This window comes from Zalophus californianus, chromosome 3, assembly GCF_009762305.2.
Source record: "Zalophus californianus isolate mZalCal1 chromosome 3, mZalCal1.pri.v2, whole genome shotgun sequence".
Classification (NCBI taxonomy): Eukaryota; Metazoa; Chordata; class Mammalia; order Carnivora; family Otariidae; genus Zalophus; species Zalophus californianus.
Window position 1 is genome coordinate 125,359,735 of NC_045597.1, and position 15,713 is coordinate 125,375,447.

The following is a 15,713-nucleotide window of genomic DNA, read 5'->3' on the forward strand; positions in this document are numbered from 1 at the left end:
TTGTCCATAGGAAATACATGCTGAAATATTGAAAGATGAAGTGTTCTAAGGTAAAAAAAAAAAATAACTTTAAAAGATATACAAATAGAGCGCTGGGCCGGGGCCCCGGGAATGTCCGGGGCCCAGCTAGCTGAGATGCGTGCTCCGCTTCTCCCAGCTCGGCTGGTGTCTGCACAGCCTGAGACTCGCCGCGTTCCTAAATGGCCAAGCACTGGGACCAGACTGTCAAGTACTACACCCTGGAAGAGATTCAGAAGCACAACCACAGCAAGAGCACCAGGTTGATTCTGCACCACAAGGTGTACGATTTGACCAAGTTCTTGGAGGAGCATCCTGGTGGGGAAGAAGTGTTAACGGAACAAGCTGGAGGGGATGCTACTGAAAGTTTTGAGGATGTGGGACACTCTACAGATGCTAGAGAATTGTCCAAAACGTACATCATTGGGGAACTTCATCCGCATGACAGAGCAAAGTTAACCAAGCCTTTGGAAACTCTCATTGCTACTGTTGATTCTAATTCCAGCTGGTGGACCAACTGGGTGATCCCAGCCATCTCAGGATTGCTGGTGGCTCTGATGTATCACCTCTATACAGCAGAAGATTAAACACATGCTAGGAAGTGGAGGGAAGAAAAGACTGCCTTGGACCAGGGAGAAAGAAGCCAGTGTTAACTGCTTCAACTGACAGAAACCTTCACCTGAAAAATAATTTTAATACATCTATTTCCCTTTTCTCCTACTTTGAACCAAACCAAAAAGAACTCTTCTGTTCTTTCTACTCCTGAACTCTTTGAATTGTGCCTTTTGTTCACCAACTTTTTTTGATGTTCCATCACTACATAATTTACTTATTGTAGGCATGATCTTTTAAAAAATATATCTAGCTTTTAAAATAAAAAAAAGATACACAAATATAAAAGCAAATATACAAATGTTTTTTATTTTAATTTTTATTTTTAAAAAATTCCGGTAGAGTTAACATACAGGGGTATGTTAGTTCCAGGTGTACAATAGAGTGATTCAACAATCCTATACATTACTCAGTGCTCATTGTGATAAGTGTATATCTTTAAGCCCCTTCACCCTTTCACCCCCACTCCCACCTCCCCTCTGGTAACCATCAGTTTGTTCCCTATAGTTAAGAGTCTGTTTTCTGGTTTGTCTCTTTTTTTCCCAGTTTGTTTGTTTTGTTTCTTAAATCCCACATATAACTGAAATCATATGGTATTTGTCTTTCTCTGGCTAATTTCACAGAGCAGTAAACTGTCTAGATTCATCCATGTTGTTACAAATGGCAAGGTGTCATTTTTTTATGGCTGAGTAATAGTCCATTGTATTTAGATACCACATCTTCTTTATCCATTCATCTATCAAGGGACACTTGGGCTGCTTCCATAATGTGACTATTGTAAGTACTGCCACAATAAACACAGGGGGTGCATATATCTTCTTGAATTAGTGTTTTTGCATTCTTTGGGTAAATACCCAGCAGTGGAGTTGCTGGATCATATGGTAATTCTATTTTTAATTTTTTGAGGAACCTCCATGCCATTCTCCACAGGGGCTACACCAGTTTGCATTCCCACCAACAGTGCACGAGGGTTCCGTTTCCTCCACATCCTCGCCAACGCTTCTCTCTTATGTTTTTTTGATTTTAGGCATTCTGACAGGTCTGGGGTGATATCTCATTGTGGTTTTGATTTGCATTTCCCTGATGAAGAACGATGTTGAGCATCTTTTCATGTGCCTGTTGGCCATCTGTAGGTCTTCCTTGGAGAAATGTCTGTTCATGTCTTTGCCCCATTTTTAATTGGATTATTTGGGGGGTTGGTGTTGAATTGTGTAAGTTCCTTATACATTTTGGACACTACCCCTTTTATGGATATATGTTCTCCCATTCAGTAGGTTGTCTCTTAGTTTTGTTGATTGTTTCCTTTGTTGTGCAGAAGCTTTAATTTTGTTGTAGCCCCGATAGTTTATTTTTGCTCTTGTTTCTCTTGCCTCAGGAGACGTATCTAGAAAAATGTTGCTATGGCCGATGTCAGAGAAATTACTGCCTGTGCTCTCTTCCCGAATTTTTGTGGTTTCAGGTCTGACATTTAGGTCTTTGACCCATTTGAGAGTAAAGGTTTTTAATCCATTGAGATTATTTTTGGGTATGGTGTAAGAAAGTGGTCCAGTTTGAATGAAACTTTTTGCATGTAGCTGTCCAGCTTTCCCAGTGCCATTTGTTGTAGAGACTGTCTTTTTCCCACTGCATATTCTTGCCTCCTTTATTGAAAATTAATTGACCCTATAACTGTGAGTTTATTTCTGGGCTCTCTATTCTGTTGATCTGTGTGTCTATGTTTGTGCCACTACCACACTGTTTTGATTACTACAGCTTTGTAGTCTATCTTGATATCTGGGATTGTGATTCCTTCAGTTTTGTTCTTCTTTTTCAAGATTCCTTTGGCTATTCAGGGTCTGTTGTGGCTCCATACACATTTTAGGATTATTTGTTCTAGTCCTGTGAAAAATGCCCTTGGTTATTTGGATAGGGTTTGCATTAAATCTGTAGATCGCTTTGGGTAGTACAGAATGGACATTTTAACAATATTTGTTCTTCTAATCCATGAACAGGAGATCGCTTCCCATTTGTTTGTGTCATCTTCACTTTATTTCATCAAGGTTTTATAGCTTTCAGAGTGCACGTTTTTCACCTCACAGGCATTTTACTATTTTATTATTTTATTGTAAATGGGATTGTTTTCTTAATTTCTCTTTCCGTTACTTCCTTATTAGAGTATAGAAATGCAATGGATTTCTCTCTATTGATTTTGTATCTTGTGACCTTCCCAAATTCATTTGTCAGTTCTAGATTTTTGGTGGAGTCTTTAGGGTTTTCTATATACAGTATCATGTCATCAGCAAATAGCGACAGTTTTACTTCTTGCTTACCAATTTGGATGCCCTTTTTTCTTTGTCTTGTCTGATTGCTGTGGTGAGGACTTCCAGCACTATACTGAATAAAAGGGGTGGGAGAGGACATCCTTGTCTTGTTCCTGATCTTAGGGGGAAAGCTCTCAGTTTTCCCCATTACGTATGATGTTTGCTGTGAGTTTTTCATATATGGCTAATAAGTTGAGGTGGGTTCCCTCTATACCTACTTTGTTGAGGGTTTTTATCATGAATGGATGTGGTACTTGGTCAAGAATGCTTTTTCTGCATCTATTGAAACGATCATGTGGTTTTTATCCTTTCTTGTGTTGATGTGATGTATCTCGTTGATTGATTTGCAAATACTGAACCACCCTTGCATCCCAGGAATAAATCCCATTTGATCGTGGTGAAGGATTTTTTTTTATTGTATTGTTGGATTCGGTTTGCTATATTTTGTTGAGGATTTTTTTGCATCTGTGTTCATCAGAGATATTGGCCTGTAGTTCTCCTTTCTTGTGGTGTCCTTATCTGGTTTTGGTGTCAGTGTAATGCTGCCCTCATAGAATGAATTTGGAAGTTTTCCTTCCTCTTGTATTTTTTGGAACAGTTTGAGAAGACTAGGTATTATCTCTTCTTTAAATGTTTGGTAGAATTCACCCAGAATGGGTGGAGAGTGTTGTGCTGTGCTGGGTCCCACAGGTGTCCATCTGTCTAGTCTGGGAGGCTAGGGAGGGAAATGGCGCCTGCCAGCTCTTTTGTTCTTGGAGCGGTCTCCCAAAGATCCCTGTCCCTCCCACACAGGGTCTGAGATTAGTAAATAAAATCTTCCCATACAGCCCAGGCAGTTTTCCCAAATTTTCAAACTGCTGTCTGTATGCTGTATCTTAGTGAAGCTGCTTGTTGTGCTGTGTCTTTAAGGGTGGGGACTCAGTTTCCTCCCACCCTCCCAGCTCTCCCAGAGACAAGCCTGCTGACTTGTCCCAGGTGTTAAGCCCCACTGACTGTTAAGAACTCACGAAGCTAGGCCCTGTGGTTTTCAAAGCCAAATGTTATGGAGATTCATTTTCCCAGGGTGAGTCCCCCATGCCTGGGGTGGCTGGTGTTGGTGTCTGCTCCTCTTTCCTCTCCACATCTGCAGCCTCCTTCCCTCCTGTGGACAGTCCCACAGGTCTGTTTGGCTCCAGACTGTGTCTCCCCCCCTTCCTCTGCCCTCCTCTTCGAGGTGGCGTTTTCTCTACGTTCAGCTGTTGAGAGTCTGTTCTGCCAGTCTTTGGGTCATTTTCTGGGTTTTTTTACACTGATGTGGGTGTTCTCTAGTTGTATCTTTGGGACAAGGTGAGCTTAGGATCCTCCTGCTCTGTCATTTCCTCCTCCTATTTGGCCATCTTCAACAAAAAGTAATCATTGAATCCATTGGTGGGTATGGAGAGTTCATTGTGCCATTATTCTAACTGTATGTTTGACATTTGTAACAATATGGATGTTTAGTGGAATTGAGTTAAATTTTATTTTATTTTTATTTATTTATTTATTCATGTTTTTATATATTTATTTATTTTTTGTGGGCTGCAAAGCAAGGTTTGTTGAGCATTAGTGAAGCGATAGTACAATGCTACTGAGGAGGGAGGGGACCTGAGAGGTTTGCCTGGAATTGAGTTCAATTTTAAATAATATTTTTTTAGTCTTACTGTATTTGTTTTTTTTTAAGATTTTATTTATTTATTTGACAGAACGAGAGACAGAGAGAGAGGGAGCACAAGCAGGGGGAGTGGCAGAGGGAGAAGCAGGCTTCCTGCCAAGCAGGGAGTCCGACTCCGGGCTCTATCCCAGGATCCTGGGACCATGATCTGAGCCGAAGGCAGATGCTTAATGACTGAGCCACCCAGGCGCCCCTTGCTGTATTTGTTTTTATAATTCTTTTTATTTATGGCATTAATGATGGTTTTCCTTTCTGAGTCATAATATTTTCTTTCAATATAAAAAGTTTTTTCAAATAAAAAAGAGCCAACTTAAAAAATATTAAATACATAACATATGTTGCAGTAGACTTACTAGTAGACATAGTAAAAGTCATGAAGATAGAAGGCAAATAACTAAACTTTCAGAAATATTGCCTTATAGAGTATTTCTGACATTTATATAAGGCATATTAATTTTCATTCAATATGTCCTCAAATTTTATTTTATTTTATATTTTTTATTTATTTTTCTAAACTGACCACTTTATTTTTATTTTTATTATGTTATATTAGTCACCATACAGTACTTCATTAATTTTTGATGTAGTGTTCCATGATTCATTGTTTGCCTATAACACCCAGTGCTCCTTGCAATACTTGCCCTCCTTAATACCCATCATCAGGTTAACCCATCCCCCCACCCCCTCCCCTCTGATACCCTCGGTTTGTTTCCCAGAGTCCATAGTCTCTCATGGTTCATCTCCCCCTCTGCTTTCCCCCCCTTTATTTTTCCCTTCCTTTTCCTAATGTCCTACATGCTTTTCCTTATGTTCCACATATAAGTGAAACCATATGATAATTGTCTTTCTCTGACTGACGTTTCACATAGCATAATCCCCTCCAGTTCCAACCATGTCAGTGCAAATGGTGGGTATTCATCCTTTCTGATGGCTGAGTAATATTCCATTGTATATATGAACCACGTCTTCTTTATCTATTCATCTGTTGAAGGGCATCTTGGCTCCTTCCACAGTTTGGCTATTGTGGACATTGCTGCTATGAACACTGGGGTGCATGTGCCCCTTCTTTTCACTACATCTGTAAATTTGGGGCAAATACCCAGTGGTGCAATTCCTGGGTCATAGGGTAGCTCTATTTTTAACTTTTTGAGGGACCTCCATACTATTTTCCAAAGTGGCTGTACCAACTTGCATTCCCATCAACAGTGTAAGAGGGTTCCCCTTTCTCCACATCCTCTCCTACATTTTTTTTCCTGCCTTCTTAATTTTTGCCATTCTAACTGGTGTAAGGTTGTACCTCAATGTGGTTTTGATTTGAGTTTCCCTGATGGTTAATAATGTTGAACACTTTTTCATGTGTCTGTTAACCATTAGTATGTCTTCTTTGGAGAAGAGTCTGTTCATGTCTTCTGCCCATTTTTTGACTTGATTATTTGTTTTTTGGGTGTTGAGTTTGAGAAGTTCTTTATAGATCTTGGATACCAGCCCTTTATCTGTAATGTCATTTGCAAATATCTTCTCCCATTCCGTGGGTTGCCTCTTGATTTTGTTGATTGTTTCCTTTGCTGTGCAGAAGCTTTTTATCTTGCTGAAGTCCCAAAAGTTCATTTTTGCTTTTGTTTCCCTTGCCTTTGGAGACGTGTCTTGAAAGAAGTGGTGTGGCGGATGTAGAAGAGATTACTGCCTATGTTCTCCTGTAGGATTTTGAAGGATTCCTCTAACATTGAGGTCTTTTCATCCATTTAGAGTTTATCTTTGTATATGGTGTAAGAGAATGGTTGAGTTTCATTCCTCTGTATATAGCTGTCCAATTTTCCTAGCACCATTTATTGAAGAGATTGTCTTTTTTCCATTGGATATTTTTTCTTGCTTTGTCGAAGATTAGTTGACCATAGAGTTGAGGGTCCATATCTGGGCTCTCTATTCTGTTCCATTGATCTATGTGTCTGTTTTTGTGTCAGTATCATGCTGTCTTGGTGATCACAGCTTTGTAATATGCTTGAAATCAGGCAACGTGATGCCCCCAGCTTTGTTTTTCTTTTTCAACATTTCTTTGGTGATTCAGGGTCTTTTCTGGTTCCATACACATTTTAGGATTCTAGCTCTTTGAAAAATGCCATTGGTATTGAAGAAGACACAAAAAGATGGAAAAACATTCCATGCTCATTGATTGGAAGAATAAACATTGTTAAAATGTCTATGCTGCCAAGAGCAATCTATACTTTCAATGCCATCCTGATCCTCAAATTTTAATAACCCTATAGGATTGCAAGATGGTTTGGCATCAAACAGATCTCAGTTCAAATCCTAGTAGTTCTAGCTTTATACTTGGGGCAAGTTACTTAATTTTTACCTCAGTTTTTTGACATGTAAAATGGAGAAAATATCAGCTTACCGAATTATAGCTTATGGAAATAATGAATGTAAACTGCCTTAGTGTGTCCAGCACAAGACAGAGTTTTAAAAAGTGGTAGCCATTATTATTAGAAGGTAGATATTAGACACTCATTTTACAGATGAGAAAGTTCAGAGTCAGAGAAGTTATGTGCCTAGTATAAGTTAAATATTACATACTTTGGGTGCATCATTTCTTGAACATTGATTTAAATTTCCAAAGCCACATTTTAGCACATCTCTGATGAAACAGTTAACTAGGAAAGTATATACCAAGACTTTGACTCCATTGCTAATTTGGTGCTGCATTTTAGTACATTGCTGGTTGCCTTTGGTAGACAGGCATCAGTGTTGTTGCTGCTATGTATGTTAACTAGATTCTTGAGAGATCCTTTTCAGTGTGTTCACTTTTGTGACTACAGAATACAGTTATCACCTAACTAAGTGCTGTTAGTGACAAGAGGGACTGAAAGAGAGGGTGCAAGGATGAAAACTAATCTTCGCTACTAAAAAACAAAAATGAAAATAAGAGCAATTTCTTTTTTTCTCTTCTTTCTTTCTTTCTTTCTTTCTTTCTTTCTTTCTTTCTTTCTTTCTTTCTTTCTTTCTTTCTTTCTTTCTTTCTTCTTTCTTCTTTCCCCCTCTAGTAGTGGAACCAAAGAAGCACTGGCCTTAAGAGCACTGGTTTAGAAGTAGCAGTACACACAGGGGTGAAAAGACTAGACACCAGGACCAGGCACCACGGTAAGAGTACCTTACTCCAAATTATTATTATTTTGCAAAGCACCATGCTGTGCAGCCTCCTTGACCAAGCCAGTTTGGTACACAAAACTGAGTTCACCTTCTCTTAATAAATATAGAACTGGCAATCTCAAAGTGTGAAATTATGTCATATTTCTAGCATTTCTAGATTAAGAAATAATCTGTTTTATTTTAAAAATAACTCCTCAGAACAGATTTAAGATCAGACTATGAATCAGTGGGGAAAAAAATAAAATAAATTTAGAAGCCTGAAAATCCTGACCTAGTGCATCTGCTATCTTGGGCACTTCTACATCCTCCTTCCCTACACATGTAGTCAATATGGTCTGGATTTTGTTTACTCAAAATTACATTCTCTTGCTTCTCTAAGTGACAGCCAGTACCTTATTATGGTATTTAACACCAGGTATATAAAGTGCATTTTCCAGTAAATGGATTTTTTGAATCCTCAATATGGAGTTGTGATTGTGTTTGTATCACATGCTTCTTGAGCAATTCAATACCAACTCACAGCATTCTTGTCATGGGGTGGTTATGCAGTTGCATGAAAGTATTGGTCATGACAATTCCACATGAAAGTTCAAAAAGATGAAAGTCTGAAAGTCACAAGATGTCATCAGTGTAAGAAGTTACAATTACCTCTGAGGGCAAAAGATTAAATCTATTTTTACATGAATTTTTGACCACCATATCTGTACTGTCTAGATTGCCTTTTATGTAATTTGTGATCTGATTTCTTGACAAATTAGACATGTAAACAGGAAATGATTCTAATGAAAAACAGTGATAATGTATTTGTTCAAACTTGCCTGAGATTGTTTGAAATGTAAGATGTTTCTCTATAAGAAACATATGATTGTGGTAGAGGGTTAGGATTCCCATGAAACAGTTAATCTACTAAGGAAGCCAAGACATTTGATAAATATGGGGGTTTCAATGTTAAGAGTGAAGAAAAGTGGCAAGTTGCCAAGGAGAGATGGAACAGGTTCATAGAAATATTTGTTGCAAGCATCTTGATTTGTGGCAAACTCATTTGCCTCAGGAAGTCACTGACAGTGGGGGAGGAGATGGAGTAGATGCTGTAGTTGCGTCTAGCACTGATCCAGACAAAACCACAATCAAAACCCAGGAGCTGACATTCAATCATTAAAGATCCCAGCCATTTGTACAGTGCACCTAGCTGACACTCAAAACATCTCAAAGAAGGCAGAATCTCAATTTCCCAAGCAAGGAAATAGAAAACTGCAATGTCTGAATGTTTTTATCTAAGCTCAGATTGGAGCAGTAATGGCATTAAAATAGACTGGGTTTAATAATAAATCTTGGCAGTATAACTGTGATCTACAGAGTAGTAAATCTTTCAAGTTCATTTGCTCTACCTCCTTTTAAGCAGTATACAAGTGTACTATGTATGCATATACAATGATGCCATTGTATTGTGGCAGTAGTGGAAGAAAGGGCTATGGCATGATTAATTGTAGAACAGAATTACTTGACAGCAGAGCTGTCAAATATCAAAACACTTGCCAGGATTTTAAATTGAACAAGTTGAGGAATGTATATTGTTTTTACTATAAGAGAAATCAACCCACAATTTGAGTACAAATTAACTCTTTATAGTGCCTTCTTCCCTATCTGTACAGCAACAACAAAAAATTGCTTACATGTAGACATGCATTCAAGATCGAAGACTGATAAATAAATAAGGGAGCAACATTTGTAGGCCCTTTGAAGTTGGCAAAGAGCTTTCATGTACATTATTTTGTTTAATCCTCATAACAACACTATGAGATTGATTGGGCAGGCCTTTCAATTCAATTTTCAGTGAAACCTATTCTGGGCCAGGTTTTATGCTAGACACTAAAGATAAAAAGATCAAATCCCTTTAGCCAAGAAATTTAACAAATAAGGAAACTGAGTCTCAGAGACAGAGATGGTCTAGTAAGTTTTTACTCAAAACCCCCAAATCTGTACCTCTGGGCTCAAAATCTGATGCTTTTATCCTTTACCATGTGCCTCTAAACAGAATGGGGCCAAATTAGTCAAGAGAAACACATTTTGTTGAAAGTTGGTTTCCAAGGCACTCTAAATTTCATACAGTGAAATCAGCTTAACAGAAAACTCAATTCAAAGATCACTTGCCTATTAAAGCAAGGGTTTTACACCACTAATTTTATTTCCTTTAGGAGCAGTGCTGAATAAACTTGCATTAAAACAGAGTGAACTGTTCAGCTTTGACATGGAAAGAGTTTGGAAGACATTCACTCTTAGCCTTACAATAAGAAAAAACTGAATAAACTGAAAAATGAATGACTTCTCTGAAAGCCATCAGAGAACTAAGGTTTTAGGGCAAAAAGGCACCCTGCAATTTGGAGAGACAGGTGCATCTTGAAACAGAGAGTCACATTCTGCTTACCTGGAGCTGAAGCTGCTGGTATCATAAATTGATAGAAACATTTAATGGTGTGGACCAGCCAGATTTAAAAACTCCTGGAAACCCAGTCTTAGGGTTGGAGGGAGGCACACTTTTGTGGGTTTTACCTCCAGGAATCCCAACAGGTTCTCCCTATGAAGATTAAAAACAATCCCTTTGTGTCTTTGGCAATGGGAAGGTAAGTGTAACTAATTTGAAATATACTTAGGGGAAAAGTAACTATATGTCATGTTGATAATATTTATCCTGGATATGCTGTGATGAGAATGGCACCTCCCCTTTGTGCTTTTCCTCCCCCAAACCCATACCCCAGTCTAATCATGAGAAAAACACTAGAGAGTCCCCAATTAAGATATATCTACAAAAATCCCTAATGAGTACTCCTCAAAATTGTCAAAGGCATCAAAACAAAGAAAACCTGAGAAACTGTCACAGTAAAAAGGAGCCTAAGGAATCACGATGACTCAGTGTAATGTGGTATGCTGGATGGGATCCTGGAACAGAAAAATATATTAGCTAAGTGCTAAGGAAATCTGAATAAACTATGAACTATAGTTAATAATAATGTATCAATATTGCTTTATTTATTGTAACAAAAATACTAACAATAAGAGAAGTTAGGTGGAGAGTAAATGAGAATTTTTTGGGTGGCTATCTTTGCAATTTTTCTGATCAAAAACTATTTTTAAAAACAGTGAGGAATGATATAAACAAACAGAATGGACTAGGTTTTGAAATAACTTCTTAAGTTCCTTGAGAAATAGCTACATTAGGAAGTAGAGTTGACTATGACCATCATAGTCTTGAAAGTCTTCCCAACTTCCATTTTGGGTAAGACACCAGAGGAGTTGTGAAGGAGAAAGTAGACTCCACCTAGTCAACCAGATTGATGAATCATGCCTTCATTTCCTGGAGTGACAGATTTTGAGGTATTAATGATTAATTTTAATTATATTTCTCATAAAGGAAACCAACTTCTCCCAACTTACAGAGTGTGAACATTAGAAGGAACCTCAGATGCACTCAAGTTCAGTTCTCTCCCTTTACAAATGAGGAAAATGAGAAACAGGAGGGAAGAGGCCATACGGCATCCAAGATCAGAACTCAGTTTCCTTTTGTCACTGATATTTTAATATGAAAAATATCAAACATACAGTTAGAATAATGGCGCAATGAACACTCCATACCCACCAATGGATTCAATGATTACTTTTTGTTGAAGATGGCCAAATAGGAGGAGGAAATGACAGAGCAGGAGGATCCTAAGCTCACCTTGTCCCAAAGATACAACTAGAGAACACCCACATCAGTGTAAAAAAACCCAGAAAATGACCCAAAGACTGGCAGAACAGACTCTCAACAGCTGAACGTAGAGAAAACGCCACCTCGAAGAGGAGGGCAGAGGAAGGGGGGGAGACACAGTCTGGAGCCAAACAGACCTGTGGGACTGTCCACAGGAGGGAAGGAGGCTGCAGATGTGGAGAGGAAAGAGGAGCAGACACCAACACCAGCCACCCCAGGCATGGGGGACTCACCCTGGGAAAATGAATCTCCATAACATTTGGCTTTGAAAACCACAGGGCCTAGCTTCGTGAGTTCTTAACAGTCAGTGGGGCTTAACACCTGGGACAAGTCAGCAGGCTTGTCTCTGGGAGAGCTGGGAGGGTGGGAGGAAACTGAGTCCCCACCCTTAAAGACACAGCACAACAAGCAGCTTCACTAAGATACAGCATACAGACAGCAGTTTGAAAATTTGGGAAAACTGCCTGGGCTGTATGGGAAGATTTTATTTACTAATCTCAGACCCTGTGTGGGAGGGACAGGGATCTTTGGGAGACCGCTCCAAGAACAAAAGAGCTGGCAGGCGCCATTTCCCTCCCTAGCCTCCCAGACTAGACAGATGGACACCTGTGGGACCCAGCACAGCACAACACTCTCCACCCATTCTGGGTGAATTCTACCAAACATTTAAAGAAGAGATAATACCTAGTCTTCTCAAACTGTTCCAAAAAATACAAGAGGAAGGAAAACTTCCAAATTCATTCTATGAGGGCAGCATTACACTGACACCAAAACCAGATAAGGACACCACAAGAAAGGAGAACTACAGGCCAATATCTCTGATGAACACAGATGCAAAAAAATCCTCAACAAAATATAGCAAACCGAATCCAACAATACAATAAAAAAAAATCCTTCACCACGATCAAATGGGATTTATTCCCGGGATGCAAGGGTGGTTCAGTATTTGCAAATCAATCAACGAGATACATCACATCAACACAAGAAAGGATAAAAACCACATGATCGTTTCAATAGATGCAGAAAAAGCATTCTTGACCAAGTACCACATCCATTCATGATAAAAACCCTCAACAAAGTAGGTATAGAGGGAACCCACCTCAACTTATTAGCCATATATGAAAAACTCACAGCAAACATCATACGTAATGGGGAAAACTGAGAGCTTTCCCCCTAAGATCAGGAACAAGACAAGGATGTCCTCTCCCACCCCTTTTATTCAGTATAGTGCTGGAAGTCCTCACCACAGCAATCAGACAAGACAAAGAAAAAAGGGCATCCAAATTGGTAAGCAAGAAGTAAAACTGTCGCTATTTGCTGATGACATGATACTGTATATAGAAAACCCTAAAGACTCCACCAAAAATCTAGAACTGACAAATGAATTTGGGAAGGTCACAAGATACAAAATCAATAGAGAGAAATCCATTGCATTTCTATACTCTAATAAGGAAGTAACGGAAAGAGAAATTAAGAAAACAATCCCATTTACAATAAAATAATAAAATAGTAAAATGCCTGTGAGGTGAAAAACGTGCACTCTGAAAGCTATAAAACCTTGATGAAATAAAGTGAAGATGACACAAACAAATGGGAAGCGATCTCCTGTTCATGGATTAGAAGAACAAATATTGTTAAAATGTCCATTCTGTACTACCCAAAGCGATCTACAGATTTAATGCAAACCCTATCCAAATAACCAAGGGCATTTTTCACAGGACTAGAACAAATAATCCTAAAATGTGTATGGAGCCACAACAGACCCTGAATAGCCAAAGGAATCTTGAAAAAGAAGAACAAAACTGAAGGAATCACAATCCCAGATATCAAGATAGACTACAAAGCTGTAGTAATCAAAACAGTGTGGTAGTGGCACAAACATAGACACACAGATCAACAGAATAGAGAGCCCAGAAATAAACTCACAGTTATAGGGTCAATTAATTTTCAATAAAGGAGGCAAGAATATGCAGTGGGAAAAAGACAGTCTCTACAACAAATGGCACTGGGAAAGCTGGACAGCTACATGCAAAAAGTTTCATTCAAACTGGACCACTTTCTTACACCATACCCAAAAATAATCTCAATGGATTAAAAACCTTTACTCTCAAATGGGTCAAAGACCTAAATGTCAGACCTGAAACCACAAAAATTCGGGAAGAGAGCACAGGCAGTAATTTCTCTGACATCGGCCATAGCAACATTTTTCTAGATACGTCTCCTGAGGCAAGAGAAACAAGAGCAAAAATAAACTATCGGGGCTACAACAAAATTAAAGCTTCTGCACAACAAAGGAAACAATCAACAAAACTAAGAGACAACCTACTGAATGGGAGAACATATATCCATAAAAGGGGTAGTGTCCAAAATGTATAAGGAACTTACACAATTCAACACCAACCCCCCAAATAATCCAATTAAAAATGGGGCAAAGACATGAACAGACATTTCTCCAAGGAAGACCTACAGATGGCCAACAGGCACATGAAAAGATGCTCAACATCGTTCTTCATCAGGGAAATGCAAATCAAAACCACAATGAGATATCACCCCAGACCTGTCAGAATGCCTAAAATCAAAAAAACATAAGAGAGAAGCGTTGGCGAGGATGTGGAGGAAACGGAACCCTCGTGCACTGTTGGTGGGAATGCAAACTGGTGTAGCCCCTGTGGAGAATGGCATGGAGGTTCCTCAAAAAATTAAAAATAGAATTACCATATGATCCAGCAACTCCACTGCTGGGTATTTACCCAAAGAATGCAAAAACACTAATTCAAGAAGATATATGCACCCCCTGTGTTTATTGTGGCAGTACTTACAATAGTCACATTATGGAAGCAGCCCAAGTGTCCCTTGATAGATGAATGGATAAAGAAGATGTGGTATCTAAATACAATGGACTATTACTCAGCCATAAAAAAATGACACCTTGCCATTTGTAACAACATGGATGAATCTAGACAGTTTACTGCTCTGTGAAATTAGCCAGAGAAAGACAAATACCATATGATTTCAGTTATATGTGGGATTTAAGAAACAAAACAAACAAACTGGGAAAAAAAGAGACAAACCAGAAAACAGACTCTTAACTATAGGGAACAAACTGATGGTTACCAGAGGGGAGGTGGGAGTGGGGGTGAAAGGGTGAAGGGGCTTAAAGATATACACTTATCACAATGAGCACTGAGTAATGTATAGGATTGTTGAATCACTCTATTGTACACCTGGAACTAACATACCCCTGTATATTAACTCTACCGGAATTAAAAAACACACACAGACACACACAACTTAAAGCCATTTCGTGTTCCTCCTTCACATTTTAAAAGGATGCCAAATAAATAGCATTGATTGTAATGAGATCTCATCTCCCCTGTGGTATCCTCCAGTGTGGTTAGTGCCAAATGGCAGATTTTGCCTGCTATGGTTGTTTTGCTAAAATAGTTATCTCTTTAACTATCCCAGAGATTTCTGTGTGAGTGATCTGATAATTCTTAATTAATCCCTTCTGCTTAAACCAGATATAATGGGTTCTGTTACTTGTAAATAAGAATCTTGCAGATATAAATGAGTAGCGTATCCCATGTATTTGTAGAGAGCTTTATCTTCTTCATATTCTAGAATGACAAAAAAATATTAATCCTTGAGACCAAATATTACTGGATAATTTCTCAATCAGATGGAAGGGGGATGATCCATGAAATCATTTAATAATTTTTCTTTTTTAAAAAAGATTTTCTTTATTTATTTGAGAAAGAAAGAGAAAGCGTGAGTCGGGGGGCTGGGGAGAGGGAGAGGCAGAGGGAGAAGCAGACTCCCTGCTGAGCAGGCAGCCCGACCCCGGCCTCGATCCCAGGACCCTGAGATCATGACCTGAGCCAAAGCAGACATTTAACTGACTGACCCACCCAGGTGCCCCAATAATTTTTTCACAATACCATTTGTGAACCGCTAGCAGACCTTTAACCATCTGTGTAGTAGCAAGAAAGTGGAACAGAAAATGAGTGGGGAGGAAACTATGTTTAAAAAAAAAAATCCTTTATGTGGCCCTAATCAAAATCTTGAGTAGTGGAGGGAGAAAGGTAAATTTCTATGTATAAAATTATTTGTCTATTAGGTTTTCCTTGGTAAATTTACAAGGAAAAGGTAAGATTGCAACTATACCATCTGTATGTAAGACTATAGGAAAAGGGACACAAAT

General features: G+C 38.8%; 1 protein-coding gene across 1 annotated transcript; it reads left to right on the top strand.

Moving 5' to 3' along the window:
* Positions 1 to 200: 200 nt before the first annotated feature.
* LOC113920569 (cytochrome b5-like) lies at positions 201 to 605 on the top strand. Its single transcript, XM_027590801.2, has one exon. The coding sequence runs from the start codon at positions 201 to 203 to the stop codon at positions 603 to 605; it is 405 nt and encodes a 134-aa protein (XP_027446602.1).
* The last annotated feature ends 15,108 nt before the right edge of the window (positions 606 to 15,713 follow it).